A 16,642-nucleotide genomic window follows, 5' to 3' on the forward strand; every position below is an offset into this window, starting at 1 on the left:
TCTTATCTCTGGCTCACTCGACTCATTTGAGTTTGCAAACCTATCTCTCTATGCATGCCTGCCAGGGCACTTGCCACAGTGACTTGCTCACATCCCTAAATGCATTTTCTTTTTCTTTCTTTCTTTTTTTTTTTTTTTTCTTTTTTGAGACAAGTTCTCACTCTGTCACCCAGGCTGGAGTGCAGTGACACAATCATGGCTCACTGCAGCCTCAACTTCCTGGGCTCAGGTGATTAGGTGATTCTCCCACCTCAGCTTCCCGTGTAGCTGGAACTACAGGCATGTGCCACCATGCCTGACTTTTGTGTGTGTGTGCGTGTGTGTGTGTGTGTATTTTTAGCAGTGATGGGGTTTCATCATATTTCCCAGGCTGGTCTCAAACTCCTGGGCTCAAGTGATCCACCTGCCTTGGTCTCCCAAAGTGCTGGGATTACAGGTGTGAGCCACTGTGCCTGGCCCCCTAAATGCATCTTAAATGAACTAATGAAAGATGAATAAATGCTTCCCTGAAGTTACTTATTCACCGATGTGTGAGAGAAAAAAAAAAAGAGAAAATAGACAAGAGGTGATACTAGAGACAGGTACTGAAGAATCTTCATGTCTCAAGAAGACCATGAGATCCAGTCACACAATAATGACCTTGGTGGGGAAGGGGATTTGCTAAGAGAGGACCACAGGGAGAATTCGAGGTCCTGAGGACAACATAGGTGAGCTGTTCCTCTGCTCACCATACTGTCCCCTGTCTGTGATCCAGCAGCTGACCTCATGGTGCTCCTAGGAAAGGAGATGTGTAAGGGGTCAAAATTTAAGGTGGTGACTCTGCACTGTACTTTGGACTCACAGCTATGGACGTAATCACTTCCATTGTGGCTGAAGGCTGAGGACAACAGCTGTGGAAGGCAGAATTGAAAGGTGACCTCTCAATGAGCTATCCCCTTGGATAATCGTCTCCCTTTCAATATGGGAGAGACCAGTGACTATGATGGAAGCACTGTTATGATTAGATTATATTATTTGGCAAAGATGAAGAGGTTTTTCAGACATAATTAAAGTTCCTAATTACTATGACTTTGAGTTAAAAGAAAGATTATCCTGGGTGAGCCTGACCTAATCAGGTGAGCCCGACCTAATCAGGTGAGCCCTTTAAAAGAGGACATTCTCAGCCAGGCGCGGTGGCTCATGCCTGTAATCACAACACTGGGAGGCCGAGGAGGGCAGATCACCTGAGGTCGGGAGTTCGGGACCAGCCTGACCAACATGGATAAACCCCTTCTCTACTAAAAATGCAAAAAATTAGCCGGGGGTGGTGGTACATGCCTGTAATCTCAGCTACTCGGGAGGCTGAGGCAGAAGAATCGCTTGAACCAGGGTGGCGGAGGTTGCAGTGAGCCAAGATCGCTCCATTGCACTCCAGCCTGGGCAACAAGAGGAAAACTCCGTCTCAGAAAAGAAAGAAAGAAAGATAAAGACATTCTCCTTCTGGCCTTGGAAAAAAGCAAGCCATTGTGAGTTCTAGCACTGCAAAGACCTGAATTCTATCAACAACCAGTGAGCTTGGAAGGGGACACTGAGCTTCTCATGGGACTGCCACCCCAGCCAGCACCTTGAGTGCAGCATTGTTAGACCCCTAAGCAGAGGTCCCAGATAATCCATGCCTGAACTCCTGACCATGAAAACTGTGAGATAATAAATATGTGCATTGTTTTAAGCTGCTGAATGTCTAGCAACTTATTACACAGGTAACTAACAGCAAAGGAGAGAAAGCCAAAATGAAGGGGAAACAGACAGAATTGCTTGGAATCTTCTTGAATGGTTGGAGATGGTTGGGGCGGGGGAAGTAAAAAGAAGGGTCCAAAACACACCAGGGCCAGGCACGGTGGCTTACACCTGTAATTCCAGCACTTTGGGAGGCCAAGGCAGGCGGATCACCTGAGTGCAGGAGCTCAAGACCAGCTTGGCTGGTCTTGATGGGGGGAAGCCCTATCTCTACTAAAAATACAAAATCATCTGGGCGCAGTGGCATGCATCCATAATCCCAGCTACTCGGGAGGCTGAGGCAGGAAGAATCTCTTGAACCCGGGAGGCAAGGTTGCAGTGAGCCCAGATCGCACCACTGTACTCCAGCCTGGGCAACAGAGCGAGACTCTGTCTCAAAATAATAAAAAATAATAATAAAAAAATAAAACACACCAAAATTGTTCTGGGCACCCCACATGTATTATTTCATTTAAACATCCCAACTCTTCCTGGAAGTAAATATTTCTAACTCCATTTTACAGATAAGATGTTGAGTATCCCGGAGAGCTCCAATAATTCACTCCAAAGTACAGGGTTATCCTGATTCAAAGAAGATCTTTCTCACACTGGAGGCTCATGTCTTGCCTTTGTGTCACATCACCAGCTTACTCCAAGCCCCAGGAAAGAAGGTCATGGAGTAGCCTGGCAAGGAAAACATACTCCAAGGTGGTGACATTGCAGGACAGAGCCTGGCGGCATGCCACTGCTGCATTAGCCTGCTGCTTCTGAGCATAGCAGCTTAGGAGTTTTGTTCTCCTTGAGAACATCTCCAAATTCTACCCTCTCAAAAATTTTTTTTTTTTTTACCAAAAGTGCTTGGCTAGAGAGGAGAAATGATGAACTTCTATATGAGCATATTTATAACCATAGATATTCCAAGCCATAACGGGTGTAAATTTCAGGATCTATGTCAGTAGCTCCACACTGTGATGGGAAAATTGAGGGGGGCTATGGTTATTGGCATTTCCCAAACTCACTGAAAAAAAGAAACTACGCTTCCTTACACACACACACCCACACACACCCCACCCCACCCCCCACCCCCCCCCACCCACACACACACTCCCCCTAGGCCTGCAGAGAGAAAACAACTTACTCCTGGCCAACTCATCTAGGTCATGCAGACCCTACATTCAATGCCGGCTTCAGCTAATTTCATCCCAACTTGTACTGAAAAAATAATTCTCTGCCAAGTTGCCATGTATCTCTTCTCAGCCCCAAAGCCTTCGGGATAAAAATCTGTTTGGCTTTTTCTTTTTTCTTTTTTTAATGTTGCTCAAAATAGTTTTCTCTACTCAGATAATTTTGCAATATTCCTTATCCCACCAATCTCTTCCCTGCAGAGTACCTCCCTGCCACACACATCTCAAAGCCGGTCAAGAGCCCTTCCAGACTCCTGTGTGCACCCGTTCCCAAACCTCCCTCCACTTTCCTTCTCATTGAAGACCAGGGGGCTGGAGGTTGACTGAAGACCAGGAGAGGTAGAAGAGAAAGAAAGATCTCAGGTGGAATCATGCCCTCTCCCCCCAATGTTCATGTCCTAATCCCAGGAATCTGTGAATAGGTTACATTATACAGCAAAGGGAATCCAGGCAGCAGATGAGATTTGGGAGGATAATAAACTGCTTTGTGATAGAGTTTATTTTTGCAGTAAGGTTAATGTAGAAGAGGGAAGCAGAAGGTGGGGAAGGGAGCGTCAAAGCGATAAGATGTAATAGGAACTTGACCCACGATTGCTGGCGTCAAAAATGGAGGAAGTGGCCACGAGCCAAGTACTCGGGCAGCCTCTAGAAGCTGGAAAAGGCGAGGAAATCGATTTTCCCCTAGAGCCTCCAGAAACCAACGCAGCCCTGCTGACACCTTGATTTTGACCCCCTGAGACCCACTTTGGACTTCTGACCTCCATAACAGCAAGATACTTAATGAGTGCTGTTTTAAACCACTAAATTCGTGGTAATTTGTTATAGCAGGAATGGGAAAATGATGTTACATAATCGCTGAGATGCTCCTGCACACCAAATCAGCCTATAGACAGGCACCGAGGCCAGGACTAGATACCCAAAGGGAACATGGATGGATTGTTCTTCCAGTCGTCTCTGACACATCAGCAAGAAGGTGTCTATCCCTGAAGACCTTATTTACAAAATCGACCAGCTCAGATCCAGAGAGTAAGCTCAAGGGCTAACCCCTCTAATGTGTTTTCAGCAACAGGGGATGGGGCAGAGGCCGGGACTCAGGACATTAGAGGTTGTCCCCATGAGCTATTGTCACCTCTGGTCTCCATCTGTCACCGACTGATTTTTAAGGACTCATAGTAGAGATACAGGCAGGCTTGTGTGTAATAGAGGACACCCGGGGTCCACGTGCATATGAAGTTGCAAATAAACCCTAATTATATATGTATATAGAGTGGTTTTTATGTTCTGAGCCACCAGCTATTTAACGAGCTTCTTGAGAGATGAGTCTTTATTTCATTGATCCATGTGCCTATAACACCTTGGCCAGATGCACAAATAACTCTGAGTCGGTTACGGAATGGATTTTCCCCTAAGGAGAGAGAGACTCATTCGCAGGCAAAGTTTTTGAGCCTTCCCAAGCTAAGCCCAACCCGAGCTCTGACTTGCCCCCTGCTCCAGAGCCCCTCCCTATTTAGAGCCCAGTAGGTTTTTCACTCCAACTCAGGTATCTTTTCCCATTCCCTCGGGGTTGTGAGGTGGGAGCGTTGTGTCGCAGCTGGATCTCCAGATGCACCGAGTCACATTTGTCCCCCAAAAAAGCGTATCCTAGAAAAATGAAAGTCTTTCCATTTTCCCCGTGGAAATGCATCTAAGGCCGGTATTGGAGCTGCGAGATACGGAATCGTCTCTGCAGTGCCCGGAGCCCCTCAAACCGAGGGGAATGCGTGGGCTCCTGTCCGTCGGAAGCTTTTCTTCTCAGGGGTCCAGCTTATTTCCAAATTGCCCCGCGTGAACTGTCCCGCGGGCGCGCACGCCCTTTCGCGCAGCCTTTGCAGCCGGCTGGCGGGAGATCCCGGCCGCTTCCCTTTCGCAGGCAGAAGCACGGCCGGGGAAGCCCCGGCTACGCACGCCCATCCCCAGGCCCTCGGAGCTCCCAGCCGCTGCCGCAGCCCCGCGCACCACCTGCAAGCCCCGCGGCGTCGCAGCCCTTCCGTCTTTCCCCCCCGGCATCCGCTCCTTAGCTCGCGCCCCTCTCCCAGATTCCCGACCCCCGGCCCTGCTCTCGCCCTCTGCGCCTCGGCGGCTGCGGGGCCCGCCGCAAAGAGTTAAGAGCGGGCTCCCGAGACGGCTCCGGCGGCTCCAGGTCCCCAGACCCCGCTCGCCGCTCCTGATTGGCTGAGCGCCTGTCAGTAGTAAAGAGTATCAGATGGCAAAGTTGGGACCTTCATAAAAGCGTGGTGGCGATTCTCCGCAATCGCCGGCAGCCTATGACATCAGCCAGGAACGCCTGGGATGCCGCGCTGCTCCTGGCCAACCTCCGAAGAGGAGGAGGGTCCCGCCGGCTAAGAGTTAATTAGCCCCGCACGGCGAGGGGGGAGGCGCCAGTTTTCTGGGGACACTGGCTGCCACTGTACTCCTACCCAGGGGAGCTCACGGAGAGTTGGATGAATTCTGGGTTGTTAGCTGCGGTCAGCTGGGCTCGCGGGAGCCTGTTGCTGGTGGAGAACAGGGGGCGCCTGGCCAAGGGACCAGCGGCTTGCTGAGACTCAACATGACACTCCTGGGGTCTGAGCATTCCTTGCTGATTAGGAGCAAGTTCAGATCAGGTAGGGCTAAGGCATTTAGCATTCCTTCTTAAACTTTCCTCTTCTGCAATTCTCAACTCTAGAACTGCTTTCCAATAAATGTTTCAAAGCCTGCCAGGTCTACCTCAACTTTGTTCCCCAAAAGCACATTGTGGAAGCGAAGAGTTTTATTTGACTTTGGGGGCCTTTCGTGTCTTCCATTGTAAGTGCTTTGGGTGGTCGAGTGTGGTTGTTCATCTGTGAAAAGGCCAATCCTTTTATTTTATCTTATTTTCTCTGCATCTATGAATAGAAATTTTGGAGGGGTACATTCAGAGGGAGCAATTTTGGAAATGAACAAATAAGGGATTTCAAGTTTGGAAGCTGCGTAGTATCGGTTATAATCGCTGAGAAGATGAACCTGATGTTGTGTGTTAGGTACAGGGGTCACTTAAAATGTAGCTAATCCAAACAAATGTATTTCCCAAAAAAAGTCACTTGGGGGAAGTAAAAATAGCAAATTTGGAGCACACCAAGTATTTAAAATGACATCACTGTAGAAAAAAAAAGCCCAGTGCCACAAATATTTTTTCCCAAACCATCTGATATTTATAAATAGAGAATTTCCCCCAAAATTTCTGTGTTAGTGGCACATGGAGAAACTTCTCAAAGGACGCTGAGTGGAGGTGAGTGGAAGGGAGAGACGGGAGCTCTAACCGCTTCTCCAGAAGGGCTTGTAGATGCGCCCATGGAAGGTGTCTGTGTGGGTCTCCACGTTTAGACAAAGCAACACTTGACTTCTGAAGTTATTTTTCAGTAGCTCTGTGTATAATGTTGGTTTTAGAAAACTGGTTAACGACACACTCAGTGATGTAGGACTTCTACTTAGATTGATGACTTTTACGAGAACTCTGATGTGAACATTAGACATAACAGGTGTCAGAAACATGCTGGCATAGGTTGCTAAGCTAAATTTTCCTTAGCCCTTCTACATGGGCCAACTCAGTTGTTTCACTTGGGATGGATGGTTCAAAAAGGAAAAATGTAGATGCTGGGAGGTAAGGTTCATCTGTGACTTTCTTAGATGCCCTTGGTTTTTAGATGCCTGTGGGGTCAACTGGAGATTTTCTTAGGATCTTCACTGTTGATGCAAGTTGAAAACTCAAGAGCTTAGGCGGTCACAAGCCTCACTGCCCCTGAAGCTCTGGGATGAGTCTGCCAGCCACCAGGGTCGGCAGTGGATTAAGTCCTTCCTTTCCTTTCCATGGTGAGGTGAGGCGGTTGATCTATTAATTAGCTAGAGACCTCACCACTGCGTTGTATTCGGTCAAAACTGTAAGGCAACACTGCCACCTTTCTGAAGAAGAGAGGATGTAGATTTGTTTTCTATGAAGCTGCATTCATTTCAAATGCTTCCTTGCCAGTTTAAATGTGGAAGGTCTGGGGGTGCTGGTTTGTCTCTAAAAGGATCTGGTGATGTACTTGATAGTAGACTTGCAAAACGCTTATCAATCCCTCCTTCAGCTAAAGTGCAGTGGAGAGGGAAGACAGTTTTTGCCACACTCTCAACTTCCATCTCAGTGGATTTGTGGAGTCCTGGTGTCTCCTAAGTAGACCCTGAAGACCCTGATCCTGGAGCTTCAGAGAATTCCAGCCTCACTTTTTTTAAAGTTGTGCAGGCTTTTTGTGTCATAAGGAAAGGTAGCTTTGGAAAAACATGATACCACAGCAGAAGCAGGCATCCTTAATCCTCCCATCATTGATAAACAGGGAATCTGGAGTCTGAGATGCAAGCATTGATAGTCTCTTGACAGACAGGAGAAAAAAACAAGTGGAATGTAAAACTTAGAAAATGTAATGTTTGAATGGTGGTTATTCTTTCTGGATGTAGTTAATACTATGGCCGTGCCAGCACTGAGGTGGCGGCATGCTAACAAGAGGATCTCTCTTTAAGAGAATGTCTTTTATTTTGTCACCAACAGTGAATAAGGGCCTTGACTTTATTTTGATTTCTCTCTCTCTCTTTCGCTGTTTTCCCTTCTCCTTCATCATCTTCTTCTCCTCCTCCTCTTTCAAAAGCAACTCAAACTGTAAACTCATAAAACTGTTTCTATCTCACTGCGAATATTTGCACTGTAAACTCATAAAACTGTTCCTATCTCACTGTGAATATTTGCACTGTAAACTCATAAAACTGTTTCTATCTCACTGCGAATATTTGCACTGTAAACTCATAAAACTGTTCCTATCTCACTGCGAATATTTGCACTGTAAACTCATAAAACTGTTTCTATCTCACTGCGAATATTTGCACTGTAAACTCATAAAACTGTTTCTACCTCACTGCGAATATTTGCACTGTAAACTCATAAAACTGTTTCTATCTCACTGCGAATATTTGCACTGTAAACTCATAAAACTGTTCCTATCTCACTGTGAATATTTGCACTGTAAACTCATAAAACTGTTCCTATCTCACTGCGAATATTTGCACTGTAAACTCATAAAAACTGTTTCTATCTCACTGCGAATATTTGCACTGTAAACTCATAAAACTGTTCCTATCTCACTGCGAATATTTGCACTGTAAACTCATAAAACTGTTTCTATCTCACTGCGATTATTTGCACTGTAAACTCATAAAACTGTTCCTATCTCACTGCGAATATTTGCACTGTAAACTCATAAAACTGTTTCTATCTCACTGCGAATATTTGCACTGTAAACTCATAAAACTGTTCCTATCTCACTGCGAATATTTGCACTGTAAACTCATAAAACTGTTCCTATCTCACTGCGAATATTTGCACTGTAAACTCATAAAACTGTTCCTATCTCACTGCGAATATTTGCACTGTAAACTCATAAAACTGTTCCTATCTCACTGCGAATATTTGCACTGTAAACTCATAAAAACTGTTTCTATCTCACTGCGAATATTTGCACTGTAAACTCATAAAACTGTTCCTATCTCACTGCGAATATTTGCACTGTAAACTCATAAAACTGTTTCTATCTCACTGCGATTATTTGCACTGTAAACTCATAAAACTGTTCCTATCTCACTGCGAATATTTGCACTGTAAACTCATAAAACTGTTTCTATCTCACTGCGAATATTTGCACTGTAAACTCATAAAACTGTTCCTATCTCACTGCGAATATTTGCACTGTAAACTCATAAAACTGTTTCTATCTCACTGCGAATATTTGCTTTCATAGTAGATCGTGGTATTATGTAGTCCATTAAACATATTTCAAAAAATAAATGCAACAAAACCGTTCTCTGATTACAGCAACAGACCCATTGTAACGGGGTTTATTTATAAGTGAGCAGATAACTGCTTTTACTCTGAAATCATCATCGATGTCAACCACAGCCGACCAACTTTCTATAAGCTGTATTTGAGTGACCTCCTGATTAAGGACAAAATTATGCTACAGCAGCAGTAAGCTCTGAAAGTTTACATGTAGGAACATGTTTAGTGATATAAACTCATTTGAGAAGCCAAAGGGTGTCCTGATTGAGTGTGTGGGTCTCGGGGGCCAGACTAGCTGGGTTTTTCATAGTGGTCTCTGCTTACTAGCTACATAACCCTGAATGTTAGGTAAATTACATAATTCTCTGTGCCTCAGCTTGCCTCACGTGAATAACGAGGATGACTATAGGGTCATTGTGAGAATTAAATGTGAAGTAGAGAACTTCGAAAATGCCCAGCCCTTAGAAGGCTCTTACAAAACATTTTCCTATTATTAATATTGATGTGCAGTGGGACCGGCGGTTGGTCACTTTCTCTAAGTCTCAGTTATTTAATCGGTAAATGTTGAGGTTGGATTAGGCAATGTCTTAGACCCCTTTGGTAACATTTTATCATTCTCTGAAAACACGTGAAGATTGGCTGGGAACAAGTGTAACTGTGATTGCGCTGTGTGGCAATTGTGCATGAAGGAGAGGCAGTTTACATGAATGCAGTAATTTGTGCTGATTTTAAACTAACTGCATTTTTACAGTTTTTAATCTTCTCATGTTGTTTATTCAATATCTAATCAGTGTCACTATCAACAGTTCTCCTCCATATCAATCCTCGTGTCCTACAAAACACACAGGGAGGTACGTATGTGTGCCACACACAGACACACACAGCCCTCAGACATAAAGGATCAAAAGTGGAGAGAGAGATCCATGAATGGATGTTGCTTCTAAAGAAGCATTGTGTTTCTTTTGCTTCTCTCTCTCTCTTTCCCACTTACCCATCTTAAACCGCCCAAACAGAGGCAAAGTCTGGCAATTGCCATGACCTTGACCCCACCCCCACAAATATAAGCTTGTTCAGTTTAGCAAATAAAAATACAGAATGCTCAGTTCAATGCGAATTTCCAAGCAATAGTGATTACTTTTTCACTATATAGCAGTACTTGGGACATACTTTTCTCTGAAATCCAAATTTCACTAGGCCCTCTTATTCTTTTTGGCAACCCTACCTACAGTCTGAATGGTTTTTTGTTTGTTTGTTTGTTTGTTTGTTTGTTTTTTCTGAGACGGAGTCTTGCTGTGTTGCCCAGGCTGGAGTACAGTGGCACGATCTCGGCTCACTGCAAGCTCTGCCTCCAGGGTTCACGGCATTCTCCTGCCTCAGCCTCCTGAGTAGCTGGGACTACAGGCGCCCGCTACCATGCCCGGCTAATTTTTTGTATTTTTAGTAGAGACAGGGTTTCACCATGTTGGCCAGGATGCTCTCGATCTCTTGACCAATCTGAGTGGTTTTTGATCAACACTTTCTGCTGCCCCATGTAATATCCTATCAAGCTCTTGAGATTCTCTGGGTCCCCAAGGACTCCCCAAAATGCAAAACTTGTATTTTAGGCATGAAAGCAGAAAACGCCAAATGGGGTGGGGGCACCATGAGAATGAACCCTAGGTCCCCCGGAGTACAGCCAGCTTATGGGTGAGGAAGAACATGGGAGCTTCACCTCTGATCTCTGGTCGTCTGGCAAGGAGGAAGATAAGCTCAGCAGGCAGGCCGGTGCTCAAGCAGCAGAGGCTCCAGAGGTTGGAGCTGTAGTTAAAAGAAGGCAAAGAACATGCAAAGCAGGTACTCAAGAGGCTGTGGCTGAACTCAGGTAGTGGGACCCACCCCACTGTGTTCTTCTACTCCAATAGACGCAGGATCAGGCCCCTGGTGCCTGTAATTGGTTGCTTGTCCTTTCAGAGAGGGCAAGGGACATCTCAGCAGGACACTGCAGTCATCTCTCTCTGTCGTTTCTCTATTCTCCATCCTTCAGACAACCTAAAAGGACGACTGATTCCTACTTTAAGCTAAATCCTCAACATCTCTGGCACTGAATTTTCTCTCTCAGGAATTGAGGTTAGCCTAAGAGGTCGGCCCCCAAGATTTTTATCATAATGGACAGTATTGAAGAAATTTTCACCATGAGCTCGAGAGAAGCCCAGACTATCTACCTTCATTAGCAATTAGTTTTCTAGTTTAGAACAAATAATTTAACCTACAAGAGTACCTTTCCCATGATATGTAATATTTATGTATGTATATATAATTTGATTCACCTTTTTAGATCTCATTTTTACTTTCTACAAAACAGAGGGTTTTGACTGGTTTGTTTCTATTTCAAGTTGCTTTTAGCCCTAAGATTCAATACTTTTCCAAGGGAATGGCCCTAAATATTTTTGTAAATGCTTGATCAAAGCATTACATATGAGAATACAATTTAATGGACCTTAAAAAATGAACATATTTTAATTTCTACATGGAATGTAAAAGTTAAAGGAACATTTGGGGTCTGGCTCAAGCCACCTGCTTGAAACCATTCCTGTCTTCTCAAGTCCAGCTGTATTCGATTCACTCACAGCTCCCGTGCCCTTCCCTCACCATCTTAATCACTATAGCAAGAACCCCAACCCCCACCTTCCCTGCCCTAGTTTTATTCATAGCTCTTATCACTATTGGACAGACTAAACCTTTTACTTGTTTATTTGCTTATTATTTGTCCATAACGGCAGAAATTATTACTTGTTTATTTGTGTTTGGCTTTTACTGTCTTTATTCTCTAGCACCTAACATAGTTTATGGGGTATTTTCCAGTCATTTCACATCATCTATGCTTGGCACAGAGAAGGCACCCATTAAATATATGTTGAATAAATAGGTTTTATTCTTCCTCTAAAGTCTATTCAAAAACATCAAAAACAAGCAATATAGGTTTATTGTTAGACGTGTGTTTTTGTGTACTAAAACTAGAACAAAAAGGAGAGGAGTGACTATAAATACAAAAGTCAAAGTCATAGCACAGTGGGAGAGGCTAAATGAGGAGGTAGGGGTGTAGCCGAAAGGTAAGAAGCAGGTTATCCCTATTGTTCTTAGGTTAGGCAGTAGTTGTGTCCATGTGTTATTAAGCAAATTAATTAAACAAAGGTCATCTATGGCTCAATGACGATAGTGTGACAGTGTGTCATGAACCAAGGATTGTGATTAATTCAATTCTGTGTACCCAAGGTACTTTTAAAAAACATATAAATTATTTAAGACCAGGAAGAGTGGCATTTGTCTTTTATCTGCTACAGGATATGACAGAAACAGTTAGCAAGATTGTGTCAAGTTGGCTTGAACCACATTGAATGTGCTCTACTCTAATTGGATTAAATTGAAGAATAACAGAAGTGCAGGGCAGAAGCAAAATGCTCCACCCAGGGTTAGAATTTTACATGCTTCAAAAAAGCCAAATCTGAATAGCAGATGCTAGAACAGACTGTTTTTCATTTCCTTTATTTTCATCTAATTAGCAAGGCTTCCCGAGCATCTAATGAATGGTGAACAGGTATCCCACATCTCTGTCCAGATCAAGGGGGAGGAGCCAGCAGGTGCCTTTCACAGGTCTCTGCTTTCCTGGTTCCATTCCTTCTGTCCTGTGGGCCGAGTCACAGTGGGAGCCCATCTGGGACTCCATGGTCTTGGGAATATGTTTATATTCCCAGGGCTCTCTGGGCCTCTGTTTCCATATTGGTAAAATGACTCATGGTCTTCACATCCTCATACCTCTATGAGGGAAAGATCTTTGTAGAATTATTAAGGGTTTCTTTCTGAAAAGAAAGAAATTAGTGAACCTTTATTCACTTTGTGGAAATGGATTACTGGATCTGGTGGCATGTGAGTTGCTAAGAATTCTCGCTTGTGTGTGGAGTAGTTAAAAGTTTTTGATGAACGCAAATAGGATTAATAACAACAACAACGACCATTAGCCCAGTAATAGTTTTACAGCCTTATGATTTTAGTACTTTGAATTTCTATTTTATTAGGCAGATAATGCTTATATGTTTCAGAATAGCTAGTAAGTCAAGCTTTACTTAATAAGATTTGGATCATTATTCTTAGATAAAACAGAAAGAGGTGTCCAATTTTTGTTAAAATAAAATGTATCATTTATCCCCAGAAATTTAGAATAAATAAAACTGTTTTGTGACTTTTATTTTTCCAGAGCATAGCAAAAGGTTCTCTGGAACCAATGAAGGGAGAATAATGTCTTTCTTTTCTCCTGCTGGTGAGGGAAGATAAGTTCTTTCTTTTCACTATTGGGGTACTTCTCTTACGAGTACAATCCCTCTGACTGATTGATGTTTGCTGTATTCAGCTACCTTAGATCACTAGAGAAGAAGTTGAATTCAAAGTGAATTAAGCCACTGTAATATTGTAAAATGTATGTATTGGGTTCTCCTAGCTCTCACTTACTTTGTGCAGCAATGATTAATAGATACACAGACCCTCAAATACTTAGTATGTCTTTATCAGCAATGCCTTCTGACACCTCAGTTTGAACTACTGCATTGAGTAAGTTTTCACTCCTCAACTTGTATCTCCTTCCTCTTGGCCTCCTAAGTGGTACAAAAGCATCAAATTAGTTGTTTCTCATAAAATATGGTCAAATAACTCCAGGCAATATCCTCATTTCACAGATGATGTGAAATGACTAGGAAATACCCCATAAACTATTCTGCCTTTTCTATTTCCGGAAACACTCTCCTTAGGAAGCCAGTCTTGTTTTCTCCTGACTGGTTGGGCTGGTTTTTCAGTCCTAGGTAAAGTTCCACAAGGAACTTTCTGTTATTTATTTGAGACTTACTGCCTTGTCTGGAGCTTCTAAAAAAATGATCCCAAAAAAGTTAAATCCAGAAAATGCTGTTCAACATTAATTGAACAATAGTTCAATAGTTCTCCTTAATATTTTTTGTCATTTGTGTTCTCTTTCTGTCCTTGTCCAGGTACATAAAGATTTTTACAACGTGATAATCAGAGTATATACATAAGTTTATACTCAGCCTTTTTATCAGTTAGTATAATAGCATAAATATTTTTCAAGCAGCTACATAGCAACATAGTTTTTGCTTTAAAGACTGTATAATATTCCCCCAAGTGAGTGTATAGTAATTTACTAAACCTTTTCCACTTGTATTGGAAAATTAAGCCAGTTGTAATCTTTATATGATAAATAACACTACTATGAAAATCTGTATGCATAACACTACTGTGAAATCATTCATGTAAAGAAAGAAAATATTTTCCTTCCTTTGGATTGTTTTGTGGGCTACTCATTATTTAGAGTAACTGCCTAAGTGTGGGAATAATGGATTTGAATATTTATGAGCTGTAATGATGGCTAGTGTTTTTGGAGCACTTACAATGTAACAAACTTAACTTTAGGCCTATTTCTATTTGGCGATGAAGGCTTGTCCCTACTGTACAACTAACTCAGAGTAACCTTGGGTACTTACCCAATGTTGGCTGGTATCTGATGAGCCTTTCATACCTTTTCAGTAGAGATTGAAAAGGAAAATGAGTAACAGTTGCCTAATGCCTTTGGAAGCTTCCATGTGGTCTGCTATTTAGGGACCACCTGTTACCAAATATGACTCATGCCTCATCAAAAGGGAAGAGAAGAGGACTAGGAGTTACTGAACCTATTATCTGTGGGCACCTTTATCATCTCATTTAATCCTTACAAAAATGTGATTATTCCCATCTTAGAGATGAAGAAGCTGAGGCTCAAAGATGTTAGACAACTTGGAGGCCAGGTACGAACATGTTTGTTCCACTGTCCCATGATGATTATCTCTATTATAACCTAACAGCTCCTTTCCTTCTTTCCCCGCCCCACCCCATAACCATACACACGTGCCTGACCCAGTAGATTTAATATGCCTCTTTCTGGCCTGCCACTCCAGGCATATTCCCAATTACTGCTATCATCCTTGATTTCCTAAATAGTGATTTATCAAGTTAGTTGTTTCTAGCACTTAACCTATAAATTACACATGCCATTCCTACAAAGTCCCAGGGGTTTTAATAAAACTTGACTTTTTAAACTTCAGTTTATTTGAGAAAAAAAAAATTAAGAAATTTTTGAAAGGCAACAACAAGAAGAGATTTGCTCTAAGACATTAAATATAGTTATATAAGAAATATCTAGCAGTTAGTACCAGAAGTAAAACAGACAATTATTATCAGTGGGTGAGAATTGTGTGTATCCGCATGCATACACATATATACACTTATGTATATATGCATAGATTTAACCTCTGATAACAGTGGCTGTCCAAATCTACAATAAAATATGTAATGGGTTTGTTGAGAAAATTGACTATCTCTTTGGAAATAAGTATATTGAGATATTTTATAATATACCTTAAAATAAATTCCATATGGATTAAAGAGCTAAGGAAACCTATAAAATATTTGAAGAAAACAGAGGAGAATAATCTTTTCATCTCAGTGTAGTACAAGCCTTCCCAAGCTTGTGGCCACGGCCAGGTTAGAAATAAAAACGGACATATTTGGTCACTTAAATACTTTAAAACTCCACATTAAAAAATCATCAAAATAAATTTAAAGTCAAACTGTAGATTGAAAAACATACTTGAAAATATATGTGAGACAAAATTATTAAAAGGACTTATATGAACAACAAGATTTAAAGCAAACAACCTAAGGGAAAGACAATTCAAGGGGGAAAATAATCAGTCAGCACGTGAAATATACTCAACTCACTAGCGTTCAAGAAAATGCAAAGTGAAATATCTAGATACTATTTTTTAAAAACTTCAAATTAGCAAAATTTTAAAATGTTGATAATATCGAGTATTGTATAGGCACGAAGACATAGATACACTTATCGTGTTGGTGAGCTATCCATACTGTGAAGTCTTAACAGATACAATTTTATCACAGTTTATAATGCGTAACCTAAAAAAGATGGAAACAGCATAAACATCATCTGTAAGGGAACGATTCATTAAATTACAATATATTCACAGTATAGAATACAATAAAACACAATGCAAAGCAAAAAGAAATGATAAAATTCTATATGAACTGATGTGAAAAGATCTCCAAAACGTAGAATTAATTTTTTAAAATTCAGGTTATAAAACAATCCGGCAACATATTTTCATTTATGTTTTTTAAAAAGTATTGGCCAGGCACGGTGGCTCACACCTGTAATCCCAGCAATTTGGGAGGCCAAGATGGGTGGATCACAAGGTCAGGGGATCGAGACCATCCTGGCTAACAGGGTGAAACCCTGTCCCTACTAAAAATACAAAAAATTAGCCCGGCATTGGTGGCACGAGCCTGTAGTCCCAGCTACCTGGAAGGCTGAGGCAGGAGAATCACTTGAACCCAGGAGGCGGAGGTTGCAGTGAGACGAGATCATGCCACTGCACTCCAGCCTGGTTGACAGAGCAAGACTCTGTCTCAATAAATAAATAATTAAATAGTATTTGTATATAAGTGCACAGAAAAAAGAAGTTTCAAAGGTATAAGTAGAACTGTTCATTATGGTATCCATGGGTACAGAAAGCAAGACCTTATCTTTCCTTTACCATTTGCATCTTTTAAAATAAAACTATTCGTATCTATATAATTTTTAAATATGCCTAAAACATAAGAAGAAATTGGCATCCTAATAGTGGTGGGAAAAAAAAACATATCTGTAAGTCTTTAATAAAGTAGGCAAAGATTTAAGTGAAGATTTAGAGGACGTGGACACTAAATAAAATTTGATTACATACTTTAATCCTCTTACTTGATATAGAAT

General features: G+C 42.0%; 1 protein-coding gene and 1 long non-coding RNA gene across 3 annotated transcripts in view; one reads left to right on the plus strand and one right to left on the minus strand.

Annotated features, from left to right (window-relative positions):
• The first annotated feature begins 5,227 nt into the window (after positions 1-5,227).
• The window catches only part of MYOCD (myocardin), a 104,614-nt gene continuing 93,199 nt past the window's right edge, over positions 5,228-16,642 (plus strand). The window contains exon 1 of one of the 2 annotated variants that reach the window (XM_054456366.1): positions 5,228-5,581. In XM_054456366.1, the coding sequence (XP_054312341.1) occupies positions 5,527-5,581 (55 nt within the window). In that variant the 5' untranslated portion in view covers positions 5,228-5,526. The remainder of the gene's footprint in view (positions 5,582-16,642) is intronic. The other variant, XM_063656176.1, reaches the window with a different exon arrangement.
• LOC129016732 (uncharacterized) overlaps positions 12,309-16,642 on the minus strand; it is a 34,203-nt gene continuing 29,869 nt past the window's right edge. Inside the window, exon 3 of the long non-coding RNA XR_008494943.1 lies at positions 12,309-12,635. This is a non-coding gene — a long non-coding RNA (uncharacterized LOC129016732). The remainder of the gene's footprint in view (positions 12,636-16,642) is intronic.

This window comes from Pongo pygmaeus, chromosome 19 (genome assembly GCF_028885625.2).
Source record: "Pongo pygmaeus isolate AG05252 chromosome 19, NHGRI_mPonPyg2-v2.0_pri, whole genome shotgun sequence".
NCBI classification, from domain to species: domain Eukaryota; kingdom Metazoa; phylum Chordata; class Mammalia; order Primates; family Hominidae; genus Pongo; species Pongo pygmaeus.